Source organism: Anguilla rostrata, chromosome 4 (genome assembly GCF_018555375.3).
Source record: "Anguilla rostrata isolate EN2019 chromosome 4, ASM1855537v3, whole genome shotgun sequence".
Taxonomy (NCBI): domain Eukaryota; kingdom Metazoa; phylum Chordata; class Actinopteri; order Anguilliformes; family Anguillidae; genus Anguilla; species Anguilla rostrata.
The window spans coordinates 15,195,406-15,215,340 of record NC_057936.1 but is presented as its reverse complement, the minus strand read 5'-3'; the positions used below and the strand labels follow the sequence as shown (position 1 = coordinate 15,215,340).

The window sequence follows — 19,935 nt, the reverse complement described above, 5'->3', positions numbered from 1 at the left end:
GGAGCAGCTCCACTTCAGGGGAACTTCAGGAGCTGGGCGAGGACAGACACTGGCCGGGTTCCCCTGTCAGAGACTGACAGCAGGGTCTGAGTGATCGCCAGCTTCCCTACTCTGGTCCTGTCGTCAGCGGTCGTTAAGCAAGACGGTCACCGTGCTGGAGTGAGATCCGCTAAGCAGAGTGGCGCCACGGACTGTCAATTCCCCCTGGATACGAAGTTCTAAAGAGGACCGATTCAGCGGCAGGTTTGAGCACACGTGTGGACTGCTGCACGGTAAATGCACCCTAAGCCCATTTCCAAGCCACCCTGACTGAGCTCACATATCTGTCACCCCCACGGGCAATCTGCACCAGGTTTAAAAGAAATTACAACGTTCTATTGTGGTCATGCGTGACTTATACACCGCTCTCACTGCGGCACACAGTTTTTTTCCTTTATTTCTTCCGCATGACCCAGTTTTGCGTGATTTCTGTCTCATGGCTTTGTGATTTCTACACCGCAGGGTAGGAATTCCTTCAGTAACCTGGTAGAACCACCCACCATAAAAAAATCAATTGAACCATATAATTCAAATATGAAAGTACACTATATAAAAACCATTATAGCCACCACATATGAATTATCTTATGTGAACTCTGATTTTAAAGGTGAGTAAGCTGCCACACACTGAACAAACACCAGTATGTAGTCACTTCATTAAGTGCTGGACCACCACGTGAGGGCAATATAATGTGAATGGGCCATGGCATAGTCTACTCATACCTGTAATTCTGCAGGACCAATATGAAGCCTCCGTTCAACAAAGTCAATCGACTCAGGTTTGATTGATGGAAGTCGAAAACATTGTCTCAGGCATCAGTCCAGAACATCCCATAAATATACTCACTTGTTGCAGCCACGGGCTACTTATACTCCGTTGTGGTTGTTCAGAGATCAATAGTGCAGGATAAGCATGGTACAATGCCAACTGAATCTCCATTAATTTATGTATTATAGAAACATGATAATAATTCTTAATGGGCTTGCTACAACACGGAAAGACGTGCTTGTACACAAGCCAGTTTAAAAACACTTGATTCGAGTTTTACAAATAAGAAGTGCTTCCACTCTTGCTTTTCAACAAGTTCTCTTGTTCATCCAACTTATTAACTCATTTTGATGTTCGTCATTTATAAGTAACAAGAATGGTTGTTAAGCACCCTGTTTGTATTCATTTTAATTAGATTTTTAATTAAACAGATTCAGTCCATATTCTGAAGATGTTACTTGTGTTTTCCAAATATACAGGCTATTTAAAATTTTAATATTGATACATGTTTTACAAGTTCAACAAAGCCAGGAGGAATTTATGAGGAACAGGGCAGGCAGGACATAAATAGAAGACACTGATGTTGGTGGGCGTGGTCAGGATCTAAACAGCCAGAATCACAGCAGGAGCAGGCAGGCACAGTCAGAAATGTTGCCAATACAGGTGGGAGTGGAACTGGGAAAGGCACTAAAGTCTTATATTCAAGAGGAATATTCTACAGTATAACTCAGCTGTAGCTAAAGCCAGGGGTATGAACTGCCAGTACATTTAAAAACGATTTTGAAGAAAATGTATTATTATTATTATTATTGTTGTTGTTATTATTATTATTATTAGTCAGATTGGCAAGTAAACACTTTTCTACAGGCAAGCTACCCGAAAAAAATGTCAGCTTCATTCAATTGCTTTTATACACACTAACTTGCAGTTAAGCCCTTGGATGTATTGCTGTTTATATTTTTTATAATATAACAATATATTAACTGTAATGAAACATTGTCTTGATGCAACAAAATAAGCTTCTGTTATCGGCGCACAAAAAAAGACCTTTTGTTTGTGTTCCATGGTCCTTAGCTGCATTTCATTGACTGAAATCTTAACAGCCATATTCAACATTAATTTCACTTGATTCATCAATAGTTTACAAGCATTTCCTCCAACCAACTTTAGAGAACTGGTCTCATTCCGAAAGAAGAAGATATCCACAAACAAGACAATGATGTGTGACCTTTCCCCCCCACAAAGCAAAAAGCACACAAGCTTTAACAGCCCCTGGTAGCTCACACAGCACAATAATCCATCACAATCAGGTTCCATGAACACAACATTGGTCTCCTTAAGGTCAAAAAGACAACAATTTCCTGTGTGAGGATAGAGCTCTGCATTTGTCTTACTACAGCTCTGTGACCTGCTGATTTGTAAGCTGTCCTTCATTACAGAAATTGTAATAAAATTTCTAGCCACAATAATAAACACCCAATTATTTTGCTTTCTGAAAAACTTCATGGCACATTAGCTTGCAAGGCTAGTGCTACATCTACTTGACCTTAACTCAGCGCGTCTAGAAATCTTGACAACGCTTGCTTATGTGTGTTGACCTGTTTTAAGGCTGAAAAACAATCATTGTATGCAATGCAAAAGACAATATGGCCTACAACGTTTATATTTCAACCATATTACTGATTGGGGATGCATGGCATGGTATATACAATTGGCCAATATAGAGGCAGATACCATACTTCCCTGTTTTACATTGCATCACAAATTCAAACTTTAACCAAGTTGCATGTAGATGAGCCCAAACATCAATTTATGAATAAAACATGTAACTAATTTTGATTGAATTACAAAATACTTAAACTTGTTTACTTTATTATTAAGCAGAGAGCATGAGTCCATAGAACGAAGTCCCTGTATAGTTTGTCTCCTGCATCCATCCATCCATTATCTATACCCATTTATCCTGAGCATTTGACTGGTAAAAATGATACATCAAAAATAAATAATAAGTACAAGATTCAGATGGATATTGGTAGGCAACTTTTTCAGCATGACATTTTCACTTCATTTAGCTACAACAGCAAGCGTGTCACCACATCAGCCATAATAGTTTATTCTGCCAATACTGATATGCTCAGTTTAAAAGCATTATTACCTATACAACCTTAGTATCCTGGTTTTTTTATATTGATTAAAAAATGCACTTGTGGTGGATCTGTGTGAAAGTCAATCCAGAGAAGATACTTAGTTGGAAATATCAAGTGGTTAATAGCAAGGAAATAAAGGCTATCCCGAGTGCATCAGTCAAATCTTAGAAAAGAGCTCTCAGGGACAGTGCATATATTTAAAAATATATAGGCCTATCTCTGAAGAGCCCAGGTGTATTTATGTGTTATAAGAATGATAGTAACAAATCTATTAGCCTAACATGTTAATTAACATGTCTCAAAGTCCTGTTTGATGGGCTGGCTAAAAATTATTTTTATATTGAACATTAGGTCTACATGTCGAACTTCCATTTCATGTTTTATGTATCTTTTTTTATTTTTACTTTTTAAGAAAAGTGTTTTCCCTTTTAATAATCAACAGGCATATAGGCTAAACTTGATTCATGGGGTTGGTAAAAGTTGTTTAGCGTTAACAACACAGATTAGGCCCATCTATATTACTGAACAGAATGCAGTGCTCAATATAGTGAAGTATTTTCTTTTAAGTGCACAGAGGAAATACTGATCCAGTTACAGCTCAAAGGGCATGCACTTTACTATTTGAAATTAGATACAGATGCCGAGAAGAGTTCAAAGAGAAAAATATTCTGAGTGTACACACGTCCCTGTCTGAAATATTGAAAAGAACATAAACCACAAACGCATACTGAATCGTATAAAAATGCATCACACACGGGGACGTTCACACACACACACGACTGCCGGCAAGCCGCAGGTCGCGAGTGGGCTGGCAGATCGGTCAAACATAGCAATGAAGTAAAAGGCAAACTAATTTTACCGAAATGCAGCTTTAATTTGTAAAACAGACTATTAGAAGTTCCTCTCAAGATTACTACTGTCCTGATATGAGTACACTGATGAAGGCTTCCACTGATTTAAGTTACAAATTGGTGGCATGAAATAATTTGGATTGGTCGACAGCTAGGCTGCGGTTTAATCCATGAAAATAACAGACTGTTCAGTAATTCAACTATTCGTTTCTGAAATGCCGGAATACCTCGTTATATATCCGGCAATTTATGTTCATTCATTTACAATAGACCTGCTGCATTGCATGTGCAGTCATCAAAACGAAAGTTAGCTAGCAACTCAACTATCATAACGTTACTGTGACGAGCCAGTAAGATTAATAGCATATGACGAGTGAAAGAATTGAAAATGGTTTTACCAAATATCTATGCACACAAATTCGCACCAAGCTAGCAATACCTACAAGCTAGGTATATTGCAGCGGAATGCACTTTTTATGGCAAAACCGTCCCTACTCACCTTCTGAACACTCGAGAGCGGCGAACAATATTATTGAGTGGTCTATAGATATGCCTGACAAATTTAATGAGTATGTTGACGTAAACCAAACATAATGTGTGTATTTGGGTTTAAAATAGAATTAAGTGTAGTATATAATGGATTTTAGTAACCCTCAACAACAATAAAACGAGCAATTTAGAAAATGTAACGTATTTTCATATGTGCAATATATGAGTATCTTGTAGTGGGGTCCTTACGACGAAGGTCTTGGCCTTAATTGCAAGATGGCGACTTCCAGTAGAAGTCAGGTGTTATCTTTGTACCGAATGCTTATGAAAGAAAGCAAGAAATTCCCTTCATATAATTACAGGTATGCGCAAACCAGCTATCTTTACTCTTTGTGTTTGTTTAAAGAAAACTGAATCACTGAAATGAAAATATTAGCAAAGATGTTTCCCGTGGGCACGGTGTTAAAGTGCTATGCCGCTGGCACAAACGGACGATTTTCATTTACTTCTTTAGAAATGTATCATTTTAAAAATGCATTTACAATGCAGTTTTATGCAGAAGGGTCCGATATCGTCATCGTTGTTATCACGCGACTGTTCTGCACGACGTCATTTGTCTTGGTCCTTGTTATTTTCTGCCAGCCTAATCATCACAATTGTATCAGTCGCTTCGCTGACGAGTCCGCAGACCCGACCCCCAAAAGTGTGTCACATTATGGCACAATCCTGGCTGTCATAAATTGTGGAGCCAATGTGTAACATTCAAGCTAAAGCTGGCTTTAAACTTTTTTTGACGACGCTCAGTCGCTGCAGATAATATTTCTGATGCACTCACTGGCCACAATATTTAACTCGGGTCATTTCTAAATTTAAGTGACAATTGGCCGACTTGGCAAAAATATTTTCTTAAAGGGACTTCAGTGTTATTTTGACTACACGTTCAATGTGCGTTTTGCATTTGAACGACTGACATTTAGATTCAATTACGCATTGCTCCAGTTTTGGATTCTTTGTACATCCTTACCACTGTCTACTTCGCAGGCTGCCTCACTGCTTTTGCATATTTTGTGGTAAGCCGTCATCCTGCACTTGCCTGTGAGTGTAATGGCTATTTGTCTTATCCGAGCTATTCGCTCCTTCATTGGCAAATGAGAAGATTTACATGATTTAAACACTAATTATTAATGAGATGATTAGGTGGACAAGGAATTTGGGAAGGACAAATTCTCTGTATTATTTTGTTTTGAGTTCCACTAGACCACAGTGTGTCAGGACTCTTCAGTGTAATGTCTGACCCAAAGGCAGCACTTCCATAGAGCGTTGCCCCATTTCACACTCACAAAGACACACACACAAAGACACACACACACACACATCCTACATAAAGGCTTTGGATGCCTTTATGTAGGATGAATATCTTTAACATATTTTATCTTCAGGTGTGCTCAATTATTTAATATATTCCTTGCAGATCTACATACCAGTTTGTGTCTTCTTTCAGATTATGGAAAAGTGCAATGTAAAATTCAAACATTATTTAAACGGTATATTAGCTGGAATTAAATCCCGCATCAAACCGGTACTCATGTGACAACTCTCAGCAGGACTGCATGGCATTAACTGTTCACTGCTACTAAAGAAAAACACTGTTGTACATAGCTAGTGCAAGCATCGAACCCACTCTGACCTATAAGCTATTGGGGGTGAATGGAAATGTATCAAGTTAATGAGCATTAAATGTTTCCCTTTTATTTATATTTTAGCGGCAGGAAATTTTATCGCAAGATGCACTGCATTAGGCAGTACAAAATGTGGGCTAATGCAAGGACATTGGGGCATTTTAGCATACAACTAGTATCTTAATTTTCAAGAAGCACACTTCTCATTGTGGTCATTGCTTATTGAAATGGAAGTCAAAACAAGGGAAAATGCACTGTCATCCAAATGATGTTGGATAATCCCACTGCTAAGGTTCAATCAGATTATGGCATACATTTTGCTTATAAAAATTGTAGTGTTAGACAAGCAGTCATAATCCTGCCCACTGGAACTCTCCCTCCTTTAGCCAAGTTTTCACTGCCCTAGGGCACTGCCAACCACATTCAGCATAGGGTTCAGTTATATTAATGCAAGAAGATTGTCATTCTAACTGGGTATTATTGACAAAACTTAATTAAAAAATGTTTATGCCTTTTTTGCATTTGTGCCAGCCTTCTTGCTCCCCCTTGTGGATGTAGTGCACTTAACAGGAAGCACCCAAGATTATTTCATGGCGATGGCACTAATGATGCAATTTTGACATTTTTGTGGAGCCTATATTTTGAAATAAATATTCATATCTTGTTTTTTTGAAATGCAATATACAAGCAAAGTTTTTGGTCCGACTGACATCCCATTATTCACTGAAGTAAACTGGGTCAGTGCGAAAAATCCTCTATTACCATTGGCTGCATGGTTCACGTAAAAAGGCTTTGCACTAACCGTTCTTTTTTAGGGATGCTCAGACACATTTTCTGCTTGCAGTGGCCATATTCTCTCAGTGCTTTTCTGCCAGCCTTTAATTATTGATCGTCTGTCCCACAATCGCTCTCAACACGTTAACTTTGTGTTTAGAACTGATCGCTTATAGTCTTGCAAGGCCTGTATGTCCTTTGATTTCCCCAAGGTCAGACAAGGTTGTATAATTAGGGAAGTGAAACATGCGTGGATGTTTCGGCACTGCAGCTAAGATGATGCCCCTCTGCATCCAATGGCACGCCCTAGAGGAGACTGCGGCACGGAGGGGCCGCTTAATAATTGAGTTATGAAAAACCACCCGTTCTTTCCAGTGCCTTCCCCACAGTTGTGAATATGAATGGCAAGCAGAGCCTCCCTTTGTAATGCAGCTGCTGGAATCCTAGAAGATCCTGAAAAAAAGGTGTAATTTGTTTCATGGGCAATAACCTCAGGCAAGGAGAGTGGATCTTTTCCCCCAAAATGCTCATTTTGAAGGTGCTGCAGTAATTGGAGAGAGAGATAGAAATAGAGTAAGAAATGGGTATAGAGTGAGAGAGAAAGAGGGAGAATTTATTGCCAACACATTACTGGAGAAAACCTGCATAGCTGTGAGCACAGACTGGCAGAAGTAGGCCAGCCATTATGCAGAATAACCGCAGAGGGTAAACATGCCTCCTTGTTAAAAATAGCTGTCCCTTGTGGCGCTCATCTATAACACAGCATTATGGTGAAGGCCCTTGCTGATCTTGGCAGCTCATTCTTAGTCATGAAGACAGCCACACTGCAGAAAAAATGGTTGACTGAAACTCTGGATTTGTCTAAGTTTAGCTTTAGGAACTACTTTTTTTTACTTTTGATCATTCCTGCCTGGGGGTCTGTGTGGTAAAAGAACATTTTTATTAAACAAAAAAGGGATATTATTATTATATTATTTTGGGATAAATCTCAATTTCAGAAATACATTTTGAAGCATATATTATCTATTCAGGAGTTTGAGCCTCTCTTGTTACAGCATATACATGATTTAGCTAGTCCACATCACCATAAGTGAGTATCATCTTGTGTAGTTTTGATACACTGGTGTTTGGACTTGCCAGTTCATTTTTCTGCAGATATTTTCATAGATCTCTTCAGTGTACTTTTTATTTATACGATGCAAGGTATCAAACTGAGTTGTGTGGGGCCTTATTTCCATTTCCTTTGGCACATTTGCCAATTTTTAGAGAAACTTGATTATTCTGAAACCTGTCAGCTGTGTGCTGAAGAGCAGCTATAGCTTGTTTAGCTGTGTCGCCACATGCCTGTGCAGTGAAAGCATCAGTCTGAAGAGAGTCGCCTAGGTTTCCAGACCATTAAGGCACGCTTGGAATTCCCTTCATCCGATGTACCTGAAATGATAAAATATTTCTTGTATTCCTTCTTAAATATGACAAATTGCTCGTGCATCACGCACCCCCTGCCTTTGTTTGATTTTTTTTTTAAAACCCTCACGGAAATTCAGCAAGCATAATTTGTTCCTTTTTTGCGACGATCAATGAGAAACTCTTGTAAAGGTACCCTTACACTGCATGCTGAAATTCCAAAGTGAATATGCATTTGAAAACTGTCATTCAATTTTTGTTTTAATTGTGGTGTTATGCTAGAAGCTGTTTCCCGGTGGAATTAATCTGTGTCCCCGTATGTACAAGTGTACAAAGTAGCTGTGTTGTTTTTGAACAAAACCTTAAAGGTAGTTATTTTGCTGATCGCCTGTGAACGTGGAACAAAGGTGAGATTTGACAGAAAATTAAAGTAAACACTGAAACTACTTTGTCCATTGATTCACTCAGTAGTTTGGCTCAAACTAAAGACAATCTTTGACTGCAGTTCATATTGTTTTAAAACATGTAGTCACTTTAGAACAGGGTTGTCCAACCCTGTTCTGGATATCTACCATCCTGTAGGTTTTCACTCCAGCCCTAACAAAGCACACCTCATTCAACAGATCCCGTTGAGCTGCTAAATTGTTGAATCAGGTGTGCCAAATTAGCGTTGAAATGCAAACTGACTAGATCGCCTGGAACCGGGTTGTGTAGCCCTGCTCTAGAATGACTACAGATTTAACCTACAGATTTAATTGAATTTATATTAGGCTATTCTGATCACGCAACTTGACCTTGCATTTGTTTAGATCGTGCTCATAGCCAATATCATCTTCCTTCCTTAATTTTTCCCCCTAATGACAAGATCAGTAAATTTGTCAACTTTGAGCAAGGGCACCTTTAAAATTAAGCATAAATTTCATTTCTTGTGTAACTTGTTCCAGCTTTAAATCTTTCTGATTTAGAACCTTATATTGAAAATATAGTTGGCACAGTGTTGATTGCTTTTTGACTGCATAATGAAAGACAGTGATGTCTTATCTAAATTTTTTCTTATATTTATATATTAGGCCTGTATGAAGTGGTCATCCATGCACATATGTTGATGGCTGTTTCCTAATTGCACTGCACTGTCTGAAGCAGTGGGTATAGGCTACTCGCCTTAATGTGTCCTACGGTTGGCAAGTTAAGCAACATTAAGCCACACTGGGTGATTCCACTCTGGCCCCTCTTTTCCTGGATCTTGTAGTCCCCAACCTGTGCTGGTCAACCCCAGTGACTCTGGCCCCTCGCTGTGATTAAACAGCTGGCACCATCTGCCAGTGCCTGGCAGGAGGGACAGACCCCTGCAGCCCAACCCCTCCCCCATGTCGGCTGGAAAGGCATTAATTATCCATTAGGTCTCTCAGAGACGCTGAGTGGCAAATGTCACAGACCTGAGGGGTGGCAGTTAGTCATTCTCGCCTCCCATAGCAACCCGACCCCTTGCTCACACGCACCAATGAACACTGATGCGTTAACATCCATGTGTGCACACGAAGGCGTATGTGCTGACGCATATGTAGGCACATACAGAGCAAAAAGACACATACATGTTTGCACTGATATTAAATTCTGTCATAATGTGTGGTAGCCAGTTAAGTCTGTCTTTCAGTAAACATAGTGAATTGCACAACTGGATAAATATGCACCTTGCACGATGGGCTGTGAAGGATTGATGATCACTGTTCAGTTGGATAGTCACCACTAGAAAGACATAACATTGACCACTGAGCCTGTCTTCTCCCCCGCCGGGCAACACTTTTGCTTTTTTGTGTTTTCTGTCACAATGAAGATTGTTCGTATGTTGATATTATCTTCACGGATTCACAGTCCTCTTCCCCTCTTGTCTACTGTATCGTGAGAAACTGTTTCTCCTGTCTGTCAGTAAGGGGAGCCTGTCAGTGCATCTCGCTGACGGAGTCTCTCTGCAGTACTGGCGGGCGCTCCTGTGTGCACACATGACTGCGCGGCGCAGATCTCTGACAGAGCCACGCTGTCCGCACACGCTGATGAAAGACTGATACGCAGCCGTTACGCTCTGGAACATCGGACAGGCCGGTTCTGTCCAGCCCTTAATGGGCCGGCCGATAACACGACGGCAGCAGGGCGTGTCTCGGCGATCTCAGCTTATTCCCCCCTTGTGGAAGCCCACCCGGCCCCCTTTAAATGTGATGCAGTGGAGGGGAACAGCTGCCCTCTGGTTCCACAGAAAGTTGTGGTTTGGATGAGCTCCATCTCTGGCCTTAACCTTGTGTAGTTATTCGAGTCATGGATGAAAGCTAAATAAAGTTCAAAAGCCCATTTTTTTTTAACCCTGGCTTCACTTGTCAGGGTCTAATCTTACAGCACTGTGAGCCTGATCATGTTGACTCTGATGTAAGATAAGTCTGCCTAACTTCTGGGCATGTGCCATCCTAATAAACCAATGATGATCAGTTGCTGCCTCTGAGTAATCATGGCCTTGTATAGGTGGGCCTCCAACTGAAAGAGGCAATTCAAGCCAACTCCACTGCTGACCCTTAAAACAGTAGAGAGTGCTGGAGCCGGTCTCACAAACTAACTTCCCTTTCCAGAAGCTCTAGAGGTTTAGTGGCTGGGTAGAAATGTTAAGGGGTTATTTTTCTGTTCCTTAGCAATAAAAGAGTTCAGTACATCAAACATGATTCAATTCCTACCATTTAGTCTTTGGATATATAGCAATGGCATGACATTTGAACCTGTGAACTGTTAAGAAGGCTGAAAGTAAAGGAACAGATGAAAGATGGTCTTTCCATCTGAAGGCATCATTATTTCTCTCTTGACAATATAAGACCCGTGAAGGTGTGAACCGTACCCGCACTTACTAAATACTGCATTTGGAGGTATTTTTTTCACTTTTTTTATTACAGTGTATAGACTGTGGCTTGGCACTCCACATCAGTGTACCAAATGTGCTGTCTTTCTCCATAAAAGTAATGGTTCGCCCACCAAAAACTGATTCCTGTATGCAGTGACCAGTTAAGCATTTCCCGGCTGGGTGCACAGATGAGAGGTTGATGGGTTTAGATGAAGGGTTTTAAAGATTTACTAGCGCTACAGATATTTGACTCTGTTCTGTGTTTCTCTCCATAGCAGGACTTAGTCTCTGCTTACAGTTCAATGAGTGAGAAGAGAACCAGCTTTTATTCTCTTAATGGCCCAGGACTGGACTGGACTGGACTGTATTGGAAAAAGACAACATTGTAGACATTAAGGCTATATTTATAAATTCAGTTAGAGATATCACTCCCCAGATAAGTGTGGTAGATGTAACTGATCCCTCAGATTTGGGAAAGGGTCATTTTCTCTTTCTGGGAATTAAAATGATCATATTAAAACTAAATATTGGCTTTCTTGTATGGGCTGTAAAACCATGTCAATGTTAAACGCCAGGAATACTGTGTTGATTCTTAAATATATTTGAGGATTTTTGTAATTTGTGCTATAACAGTCTATAATGAGATGAGCTATAAAAGTCTTTTTATCTAGAATTTAAACTCTCGTATATGCAAACAAAATATTATGATCAATATCTGATTTCTCAGAACATAATATCAATTTTTTATCCCTGAGAATGACCAATGGCAATTGGCCTGTCCCATCGCTGCAACTTCCCTTGACATCGGACCTCGCTAAAACATGTGAAATCAAAGAATGCTTCTTTAGGCAATGTGTGTAAGGGATGAAGCAGGGTGCACCTTGCCAACTGAAGCCCTGCCTCCCTGAGTGATGTTATAGCTAATGTTGCATCACCCTAGCCTAGCTGACTCCTTACCACAGCTGCCACAAGCACTGATGTGATCTGTGCCACAGCGAGCATCACTGCACTACGCACCAGCACCTTAACCGAATAGCCCATCCCCTAGAACTCCATTTTAGAATGTGTGGATAAACTTTAATCCTTATGACTGGTTTACACATGCAGGGAGGGTTCTTGGAGCTTGTAAAGTCAAAGGAAGATTGTCGCTTGTATTCTGAATTTATTGCACCTTTGTGCTCAGCACTCCAATTTAGGGCAATATTTTGGCAGTTTCCTTGATTGCTGAATAATAAAAAAGAATTGTCTTCTAAGGATGTTCAAAAATTGTCTTTACAAGACTTCTTAGTGATATAAAGGAATAGATTGGTATGCTCATATATTTATGAAATGGTGTTGAATAGCATTACTCTTTTCCCTATGGTGATGAAACTTAATGCAAGATTTAAATTATTACCAAAAAAGATCACCATTTTCTGTTGTCCCAATCCTTGTTTCTATATGGAAGAGGTTTTTGATTTAGAATCAAACAACAGCCAGTTTAAATGATTTCACAGTCCATTTAAAGATACTGCTGGCCTCATATTTCAGCTGCATCACCGCTGTCGCGCAATCCGTCGGCCTGCATATAGTGTATTATAGTACCAAGCCAATGTAATTATTTTTGAATTGATTGGCATCTGCAGTCCATTGTAACTACAACAGTGCAGTACCACGCAAGTTACTGCAGCGCTGTCACTGGCCATTCCTTTATTACGCCTGTAAACTGTGTGGACAGAATCCAAAAATGTAAAGAGACAAAAACTCTCCTTGCTGGGGTGGCAGGAAATTGGCAGCAGTTAGAGCAGTGTTGCATTTTACTGCCTTGTTCTACCTTTTGCCAACTAGTAAAACAAGTATATGTACAGCACTTGAAAACCAAAATTAAAAACAAAAATTTTACCTAATGAATTGAGAAGCATTTAGCATGAGTATAGTGTACAATATAAGGTATCCTTTTATATTCATGTAATTTAGTCTTTGTTTCTTTACATTTTATTTTATCATGCACAGCTGGTGGATACAGTATTGCAATGAACCAAACCAATGACAGCATATTTATTTAACCAGATAGGTAGGTAGCCATTAGTATATAAATACATAGATGATATGCTGAGGGTCATCTAATGCTTAGCAAAGAATATATGGTTGTTTGTTGTGCTCCGATTCCACAACTCAGACTTCATATTTCTTTCCCCAGGACGTATGCCCTCAGAAGAATTAGAGATGCCTTCAGGGAAAATCGGACTGTGAGTGACCCCAAAGCCGTGGAGACTCTGTTGAATCGAGCCTGGGATAGCCTGGCAGTCATCCAGCGACAGGTAGGACCAGCGTCATCCCGGATCAGGCAATAGACGGGGCCCACAGGGTCATTCAGGCCCCAGGTCCTGAGTCATGGTGCAATCAAGGCCGTGGCAAGATGTGTCACTCCTGCCCTAAAATCTCCATCTGCCCATTAGTCAGCCTGGTAAACATGTCCCCAGGCCGACTCATAAAATGTAATGTGAGTCAACGAGAGGCTGGCTCGGAAAGTTATGGACGTAGGAGTTCCATCGCACGCTTTCTCGTATTTCTCTGGGTCTGAAAGGTTTCGTTATGTGAACTGTTACCTACGGCGATTAATGGTTCCTGTGGATGGACTATTTCCAGACCCCACATGAAAGTGCATGGTTGACTGTAACTGGTGCTGCCTCGCTAATTGATTAATTTGGGAGGTGCTTTGCTACTTTTTAGCTGAAGGTCAGGATTCGGCATAAGGAAGGTGACAACTGTTATCAGAGGGGGGTTGGTGTATATATGCCATATTTTTGCCTGTCGGGATAAAATGCCCATGCCTCTGGGTGCAGCATTTAATTGAGCTTATTCTCACGTCTCCAAATATAATTGAGATATGACACGTCTAGACTTATAGGCTGGCACTGTTGATTGCTATGTAGGATAGCAGACAGACTGCGGGTGCTGAAAATTGATAATGCCATCTTGTTTGTTATACCTCTGGACCCCTGATACAGTTGTAAACTAACCACAAAATACAAACTGACAGGAAAATACACAGAAGAGCCTAGATTGATGGCTTTGGGTCATAGGTGAAAGTCGCAGAATTGTATCCTGAGGTAAATATCTCTTTCAGAAAGGAATGGAGTGCAGGGGATGGCATTGAACGGTGTGGTTTGATGATACGAAACTCTGTGTATGTGGTTTAGCTTTCTTTGGAAGACTAAACTACGGAACATAACTTGACCTAATGAAAAATGAAAAACTGCGAGCCCATTTTTGATCTAAATCAAAAGTGAAGCCGAGCTGCTTAAGGTATTTTTCCCTATGGAGACCAAGAAACGTTTCAAATGAGAAGAATGAATTAAGGTTTTAAGAGAAATCTTGGGAACTGCTGCAAAGAAATTACTTTGTCAGTTCTGTTTTTAACGACAACGAAGGAGAATTTTGGTCTCTATTATTGTGGCAGTAATATTGTTCTTTGGCATTGTTCTGATTTCAAATGGTTTAGCTGATCCTTTTTTCATAACGCTTTATTACTTTCAAAATATGATAAAAGGAAATAAAGGAAAGCTGTAATGCAAAATGATATTTCCCAATGCAAGATCTTCATTAAATATGCCATATTTTTGCCCGTCGGGATAAAATGCCAATGCCTCTGGGCGCTGCGTTTAATTGAGCTTATTCTCACATCTCCAAATATAATTGAGATATGACACCTCTGGACTTATTCGTAATGGTTGACTGGTAGACTTCACTGCATTTGGACTTGCTGAGGAGATGAGCATTTGTCAACAAAAATAAGCTGTGGCATGTTATCACTCTAAAAACCTATGAGAGTAAAATTTCATCTGGCTACTCCCATGTGCTAATCTTATTTCAATAATTGCAAGTAATATGCAGCTCAGTATTCAGTAGAGCATTCATGTCAGTCATGAAATGTTTCAATAATATGTATTTTAGTGCCCTGTGATTGATTGGCAACCTGTCCTGGGTGTATTCCTGCCTCTCGTCCAATGCACGCTGGGTTAGCCTCCAGCACCCCCTGCGACCCTGACCAAGATAATGTATGGATAATATGTATTTCAGTGAAAACTGAAGTATGCAATTGTTGAAACTCCCTGTGTCGGTCTATACTCTCAAAAACTGATAGTCCACCGTTTGTTTTCTACATTTGTATAGGTTTGTGTTTCTTGTGTTGTGGGAGCAGACCGCATGACTTCAAATTTTCATTCTGCATGGCTGCCATACTAGTGTAGTTAAAATCGCAACATTGTTGTTTCCTTTGCCAAGCTGTTACCTTTGCCAAACCACAGAGAAATGTTCTTTTTACGCACGCAGGCTTGCCTCCAGCTACATCACAGAAAATATATACAGATGCATAAAGATGAACACCTGCTCGTTGTCGCTTCACTGGCATCACGCGGTCAGCAGTGACCACACTGTGCTAATAATCGGCCGTTTCCCTGCGGCGTCTGTCGCGATAATGGACCTACGTGGAAAATAATCACCCTGGTCACCCACTCTAGGTGTATTTTGCACGCATTGGTCCCCAGGGTGGCTTGGGATTCGAACTTCTGACCGGCTTGTTGTGAGTTCAGTTCCTTAAAGGGAAGATGACAGAGAATTATGCCGCCGCTCCGCCAAGACCGAGGGTCTCCGGCGGCACAGCTGCCCCGGTAAATGCCAACATTTGGATAATGCGGCGAGGCTGAACGGGCTGATTGTTTTGGGTGTACCAGATTTGCCTGCCTTTCGCCGACCGGCTGTCTCCCTCCCTCGTACACGGCGGCGTCAGTCTTATTCCTTTGGCTGCCCTTCTGTGACCTTCATCTCTACTGTCCGTTGATATTTTTTTTCTCTTCATACAATTAAATTGTTACAGAATGCTTTGACAACAAAAACAAATGGAAGTATAGTATATCATCTACAGGATAAAAATGGCTACTTTTAACAATAATTATAATGGAACAGGCAGATGGCACAAGATAAAATAAGCTAGAGCTTCAAATGATATTTGTTGATGATTTTTCGACAAGCAAGTAGTTATGAATGAAAACAAGTTCAAGTTAAATAGCATAAATCATATATATAGCCCATATGGTGTGGCTACTGGGTTCTGAAGGGGTGTGTCAAAGTCGTTGTCGCCCATCACAAGATGAATGGCTTAACTAAATATTGAGATTATAAACAAGGTTAACCCTGAAAGCCAAAAAATGTTCAAGATTAAAATGAAATCATGCACTGTACAAGTCCAATGGCCGCTGAGAATCTTTCAGGTGTTAATCTGAATGCCTTAGTCCTTCCCCCTAACCCTAACCCTTCCCTCTCCCTGAATACGAAAGTTTGCACAGCTTCTGGGTACCTTTCTACACGTTCGTAGATTGAGTCTGCTTCAAGGTAATGCAGTACACTCTCCTTGCAGCAAAGACATGACTTTCATGCCTAAACAAAAAATAACCTACCTTCCCAGGAGGATAACATATAGGCTATCTGCATTAACAGCTCGCATATTTTTCTACAGCCTTGACGAACCCTATCTGGTATTTCAAATGTTTTACCCCAGCTCAATTTCAACATACCAGGTATATTATGACATTGTTAAAGAAGAAAAATTTCAGGTAAACTTTCTGAAATGTATCCCTGAATATGGAAGAAATTAATAACAATTTATATTTGTCTGGTCTACCATGGTTTATTTGGAGAGCTTTGAATGTCAGGGATCCATTTTGGAAACTTATACTTATACTTATTCTGCATATAGGCTAATCTTTGTAAAAGTTTTTCTTAAGAAAATAACTGAAGTGCAGTGTTTGAAATGAAGGGTGAAACTGTAAATTAATGTGAAAATCTAATGGCGTTAGGCTGTTGAGCCTAGCAAGAAGCAGTGAGACACGAGCCTATGGTTGCGTGCTCACGTGTGCTTGGGTGGGTGTTGGCAGGGACGGGGGGAGAGGGGTGCGAGTCTCCCGTGCGCTTTCAGCAGCAGTACCGGCCGCTGCGTCAGACCGTGCCGCGGCAGTAAGATCGCGTGACTCTGCTCCGCGTTGTTTCATATGTGCTGTTTGTCACATTGACTCAGCGGCCCTGTGTGCGTGTGTGCGTGTGTGCGTGCGCGCTTGCGGACGCGTGTCGCCATGTGCGCGAGGGAAAGCGCGTGGGAGCTCAGAAACCGTGAGTTCGCTCTGGCGCTGGAGAGGAGCTAGCCGCGAGAAGCGCCGCGGTCGGCAGCAGGCGGTGAGTCACAGGCGGGCGACCTGGCAGTCACACTTCAGGCCGGAGGTGGGGGCGGGGTCAGCGAGTCCATCAGGAGGCAGCGCGTCACGCCTTGATTGGAAGCGCCCTCCCCTGGACTGATGGGTTGAAAAGAAGCACTGTGTTTATCGAAAAGCCAGAGCTAAGCTTGTGCAAACGCACGACACAGCTTGCGTGTTCGCCAGGGGTGGGCGTGAGTTGGCATGAAGTGGGCGGATAAGTGGGTGGCGTGTTAAGATGGACCGATTCCACTGGCCCACATAAGCATGAGTCATGACATTTACGCCCCCTCCCCGCTAAAGCCCCCACCCCATCTCTGTTCGTGTTTTGCCACGTTTCACTCCCCACTCCCTGGCGTTCCTATACAGGATGGCTTGTGACGTGGGCAGACTGTTTATAACGTAAAGCCAGAGTGGGACATGAAGTCAGCAGGCTTCTCTGATTGTATGTCTCTACATAAGTGTACGTGTGTATGTGTTGGTTCCTGTCGGTTGGTTGCTGATTATGTGTGTTTGGGTATCGTTTCCACCCTTTCAGTGTATCGGTCCTAACACAAATTGGTCCACCGAAACAAGCAGAGGTGGAAATAAATATAGGCCATACAATATTAATGTACCCCTTTCCCATTTGAAAATGCACTCAAGTTAGGGTAACAAGCATGAAATTTTTTTTCAGCCCCTGTTAGTGGCGTCTGTGCCTCGATGGTCTTTATTTCTATCCCTGCGTGCGCTGGCATCTCTCTCCTTCTCGCTGCAGCTTCAAATAGAATTTTAATGAGACGTCTAATGGATTTCACCTCATTTCAGCACTCAAACGTGTATTTATGCAGCCTGACTCCCCCTGCCTTGCAACAATGGGTCTCCTTACTGTCGACCGGCTGGTACCTTCAGAGAGCGCAACGAAATCACTGCCACGCTAGGAACAAGGCTCAGGCACACGCCTGCCTCGTGCTACGGCGAGTCCTGTGTGGCCAGTTCCTGAATTGCATACCGCACACAAGGACTGCACACATTTCCTCTCTGTTGACGGTCGTCCTGGATGGGGGGGGAGGGGGGGCAGGCGTCTGCAGATACGCGGTAATTCGCTGGAGAGAGACGTGCATCCGTCAAGACACGCCGCAGCTGTTGCGCATAGGCCTACACCGCTTCTCCAACGTCGACACAGCGTCCCCCTGCAATCAAAAAGAAGAAGAATCTGGGCTTTCCAATCTACAGTCTGTACTGTGCCCCTCATAACATTGCATGGTACATTTTAAAAGCCAAACGGACTGCAGCACCACCCGTAAATGTGGTCGAAAGAAACAAAGGCAATTTACACAGCGGTGTTGTAACAAGAAAGGGGACGAGATCCCAGGGAAAAGGAGGAGATGCTGTTTAAATTAATGAGCTGCTTGGAGGGCTATAGAGAGGAGAATATGAGCCAGATTTGTGTGCGGTGGTTTCTAGATACTCTCTAGCTAGCACTTTATTTCTCTTTCTCTAAAGAATATTGTGTATACAGTATTTATTATGTCAAACAAACTTTTAATTGTGTGCAAACATTGTGATCCAGGGGTATTTTTGTCAGATAACTTAAAGAGTATGCTTACATAGGGGCCTACATATAGTCTCCTCCAAAATGTTTGGAACCTTTGATAAATATGAAAAACTATTGGCTCAATTTAGGTTTTGTCTGAACGTAACATATGTTTCCAATTGTAGTTCCAATTCTGAACTTCAAAATCAATCAAGTACTGACCACAAAATTACTGTTTTGTAATGGTCATCTCAGTCCTCAGACTTGAACCTTATTGACAATTTGTGGATCTGACTGACCTTTAAAGATTCTGCATAGTCAAAATCCCCCCTGTATTTTCTGAAGTAAAAGCAGTCAGAATCTATGAGCTGATAAAACCTGAGGAAAATACATTCTAGATCTGCAAATTCTAGTCCAGTTTTGAGGGGTCCTTTGAATATTTATAACATATTATGACACTATATTAGTTGTTACTCAGCACTTGAGTACCACAGCAGTTGATCAGATAAAGCAGTTGACTACGCAGCTGACTCAGGTCACCTGGTTCCTTGGGATTGACTCAGTTAGTTATTTTAGGCAGCAAACTCTGTGGTCTCCACGACCAACATTGAGGATCACTGCTTTAAATCCTCTTAAAACCTCTTTAATACGGAGATCATACATTTCACACTCCCCCCCCCCCCCCCCTGCCCCCCATCTTTTTTTGGTCCTGATTAGCCAGCTGTGAAAGCTCTCTGTCGGTCAAAAATGACCCGAGAGCTGCAAACTACATTCTCAAGAACACCCTGCCAAAGGCCACTGTGCTGATGAACATCCGGTGGAAACTCTTCCGTTAGAAGCCCTCTGGTTTGATTATTTCTGGTCTCACTTTGGGAATAGGGATTGCGTTGTGACCTTAAGTCTCATTTGTTAGATGAGGCTGTGGAGAGTTAGTTGTAACACAAGACTCACTGGGCTGGAGAGGTTTGGGTTTAAATCACAGGCAGGACATGGCAGTCCTACCTAGAGCCCTACAATGAGATTGGGATCCCACAGGACCCAACCCAATTGTTTCTGTCGTGGGACGTGTTTACTGCGATGATACTGGTATGATAAATGCGATTAAATGTATTACGAAAAGCATTATGTATACGTACAGTACTAGTTAGTACATGATCGTGCAT

At 41.5% G+C, this 19,935-nt stretch overlaps 2 protein-coding genes across 3 annotated transcripts in view; one reads left to right on the top strand and one right to left on the bottom strand.

Annotated features, from left to right (window-relative positions):
* Positions 1–4,861, bottom strand: part of LOC135252617 (phenylalanine--tRNA ligase, mitochondrial-like) — a 109,069-nt gene extending 104,208 nt beyond the window's left edge. The window contains exon 1 of one of the 2 annotated variants that reach the window (XM_064330897.1): positions 4,837–4,861. The gene's annotated coding sequence lies outside the window, so the exon portion shown is untranslated. Of the gene's footprint in view, positions 1–4,304; positions 4,447–4,836 lie in introns of those variants that run through there. The other variant, XM_064330896.1, reaches the window with a different exon arrangement.
* LOC135252620 (LYR motif-containing protein 4A-like) overlaps positions 4,518–19,935 on the top strand; it is a 40,943-nt gene continuing 25,525 nt past the window's right edge. The window contains exons 1-2 of the mRNA XM_064330903.1: positions 4,518–4,656; positions 13,209–13,329. Of these exons, the coding sequence (XP_064186973.1) occupies positions 4,571–4,656; positions 13,209–13,329 (207 nt within the window). The 5' untranslated portion in view covers positions 4,518–4,570. The remainder of the gene's footprint in view (positions 4,657–13,208; positions 13,330–19,935) is intronic.